Source organism: Lycium ferocissimum, chromosome 4, assembly GCF_029784015.1.
Source record: "Lycium ferocissimum isolate CSIRO_LF1 chromosome 4, AGI_CSIRO_Lferr_CH_V1, whole genome shotgun sequence".
Lineage (NCBI taxonomy): Eukaryota > Viridiplantae > Streptophyta > Magnoliopsida > Solanales > Solanaceae > Lycium > Lycium ferocissimum.
This window is the reverse complement of record NC_081345.1, coordinates 53185654-53188382: the sequence shown is the minus strand read 5'-3', so window position 1 is coordinate 53188382 and position 2729 is coordinate 53185654. Positions and strand designations below refer to the sequence as shown.

The following is a 2729-nucleotide window of genomic DNA, read 5'->3' as shown; positions in this document are numbered from 1 at the left end:
GTAGTAATTAACAAATCTTGATTATTTAAAACAAGAGCAATTTTGGAAGAATCTGCTCAAAATATTCTTGAAATTCTAAAGCGTCACTTATTTTGAAACAAAATAAAAAGCCTAAATGGTCACTTAATATGAAATGGAGGGAGTATATGGTTTGTGCTCATCAACATAGAAAGGGTGCAAATTTCATCAAGGGTAATTTAGTCAAAAAAATTCTTAATTTTTAAGAATATGTGATTGTGTCAAAGGCTAAAACACCAAGTAATATTTCACGAACATCCGACTAATCTAGATTTGCGTTATAAATCCATTAAAGAAATAAAGTCCTTTCTACAAAAAGAAGACTTTATATTTTCAAGACTAGAATTGTAACTTTTAGTTAAAAGTTAAGAAATCTCAACCATGCCACCACATTCTTCGATGACAATTGTTACTGCATCAACTACAATTGGTCAAGCTTCGTGTTTTCTTGACGGGGTGGCGGAGAATTTCGACAAACAGGGCAAGTAGCCTTCATCTTCAACCACTCATCAACACAGTGGGCATGGAAGCAATGTTGGCACAAAGGTATGAGCCTGATTGAATCTCCAGCACTGTACTCAACAAGGCATATTGGACAAGTCATTGCGTTAAGCCCCGGAAGCCGTAGGCTTTCACCAAGGACAACCTAAAAAGGCGAATTCAAAATGTAAATCACCGAATCCAAAATGTGTATGATCTTATTAATTTTATTTGAACATTTTAGAAGTTTTTTGCTTATGTATATGACTTATCTGTCTAATATTGAACTTGGTAAGATAAAATGGTTGAATAATTGGAAAATAAGATTATTCAGGATAATATTAGAAAAATATAGAGTAAAGTGATGCCCTTACTGAAATTGAGAACAAAAACAACGGAATCTCAAGAAAGAAATAATCGACATTTTGTCTTGGGGCTCAAGGCTTGTGCGCGCAAGCTCAATCCCTTTTTCTTGCTCTATACTATTTCTCTAGAAGGACAATTGTTAATACAGTGAAAATAAAAGTCCTTTCCTAGAGCCCGTTTGGATTGGCTTCTAAGTTGGCTTATGTTCGTTTTAAGCTCAAAGGAGTGTTTGGGTTGAAGTTATAAGTCATTTTGTCTTAAAATAAGCTCAAAAAATAATTGACCCATTTAACTTAGTTTATCTAAACGTTATAAGTCGAAAAAAAAATTTTTGTTAAAAAAAAATAAGTTGACTACCCCAACTTATTTTTTTTAAACTTATTTATGTTCGCAAACAGCTTTAAGCTATAAGCCAATCCAAACGGGCTCCTAGTCAATGAGGGGCATTGCCTTTTGAAATATCAGTTATCCCTCAAACATATACGGTTCAAACTAAAATGAATAAGTTCAATTAACTCACAGAACCTGTTCTAAATCTGCCTTCTGAGATTACCTTTTGGTACGATTGGATCGTGCAATTATCGAGGCCTGAATTGGGTAGAGATATTATCACGGGGGAATCCCGAGGCAACGATGATGTGTCCTGGAAAACCTGGAGGCGGCGCCTGCGAATGGCATCGAGATGCATGCGACAAGCCACACAGATTAAGCAGAAGAGTGATGGCACAAGCAAGCATATTGTAACTAATAGGACTAGAATAACTATTTCACGAGGAGTCATGTCCTGTGAAAACTCAAAAAAAAAAGTTGCCAATGCCAATTTTATTTGTGAAATGGCATTGAAAATAGAGAGAGCATGCCAGTCAATTAATACTTAGATTTCCTAAAATGTCATATTATAATGCAATTGGTCGATTTGTGTTATTGTCATCTAAAAGTTGACATTATAATTTACTTTATTTACTTGTGTGAAGGCATGCTATTTATCATCATACTATGAAGTATGATCTACTAATTAAGTTGACATTATGTTTTAATATACTACCTTTGTGAAGTCATGCTATGATCATCATCATCATATGCATCAAACATTTGGCGCCCCGTAAATCATATATATATTTCACCATAGTTCTATTTGAGGTTTTTACAATTGTAAATAATTTCTTCTATTTTAGCTTTTAACTCTAGATTCTAGAAAATTCACGGACTATTTCCTAAAAACTTTTCAAATTATGTTGGAAAATATAAGTTTAATCTGACTTGAAAAAATAAAATAAGGGGCACACACATAAGTGAGCTAGTCCGGGTATTAGATAATGTTTTGAAGACTCTATTCTGGCTATTTGTATTATAATGAGTATTAATTTGTTATCTAGTCACTTTATAATATTATCATTTTTATCTTTGATTTATTAGGATAAAGTATACAACTTTAATTATGTTTCATCATAGTCATATTATTGGTGTAATGCATCTTTATGTCATTCACTTTTTCAAGATTTTTTAATGATTAGTGCACATGGCACCATGCTAATAATATATATATTGAAAGAACTGGTTGTGATGTCGATTAATGCGGAAAAAAATAATACTGTCGAACTCCTTTTTTTAACCTTCTTACAAACAATTGTCTTAAATGATAAAGAGAAAAATAAATGTGATGAATTTGGCAGGATAACAAAACAAGAAAAAAAAAAAAAGTGGTTGTAACATGTTGAAGACCTAAAATAAATCGGTAATAACGTTTCATTCATCTAATGACTTATGTTTTTGGATAAGATAATCACACAATTATCTATCTATATATAATATGAAGCTAGACAATAGAAAGTGATGTGGCACCTCTCTATGGCCAAGGATCCTAT

The 2729-nt window shown here is 32.4% G+C and overlaps 1 protein-coding gene across 1 annotated transcript; it reads right to left on the bottom strand.

Moving 5' to 3' along the window:
• Window positions 1-263: 263 nt before the first annotated feature.
• LOC132054852 (RING-H2 finger protein ATL20-like) lies at window positions 264-1714 on the bottom strand. Its single transcript, XM_059446816.1, has 2 exons — window positions 1418-1714; window positions 264-664 (listed from the first exon to the last, which is right to left on the bottom strand). Exons 1-2 carry the CDS (start codon window positions 1643-1645, stop codon window positions 440-442), a joined length of 453 nt encoding a protein of 150 aa, XP_059302799.1. The 5' UTR covers window positions 1646-1714; the 3' UTR covers window positions 264-439.
• Window positions 1715-2729: the final 1015 nt, after the last annotated feature.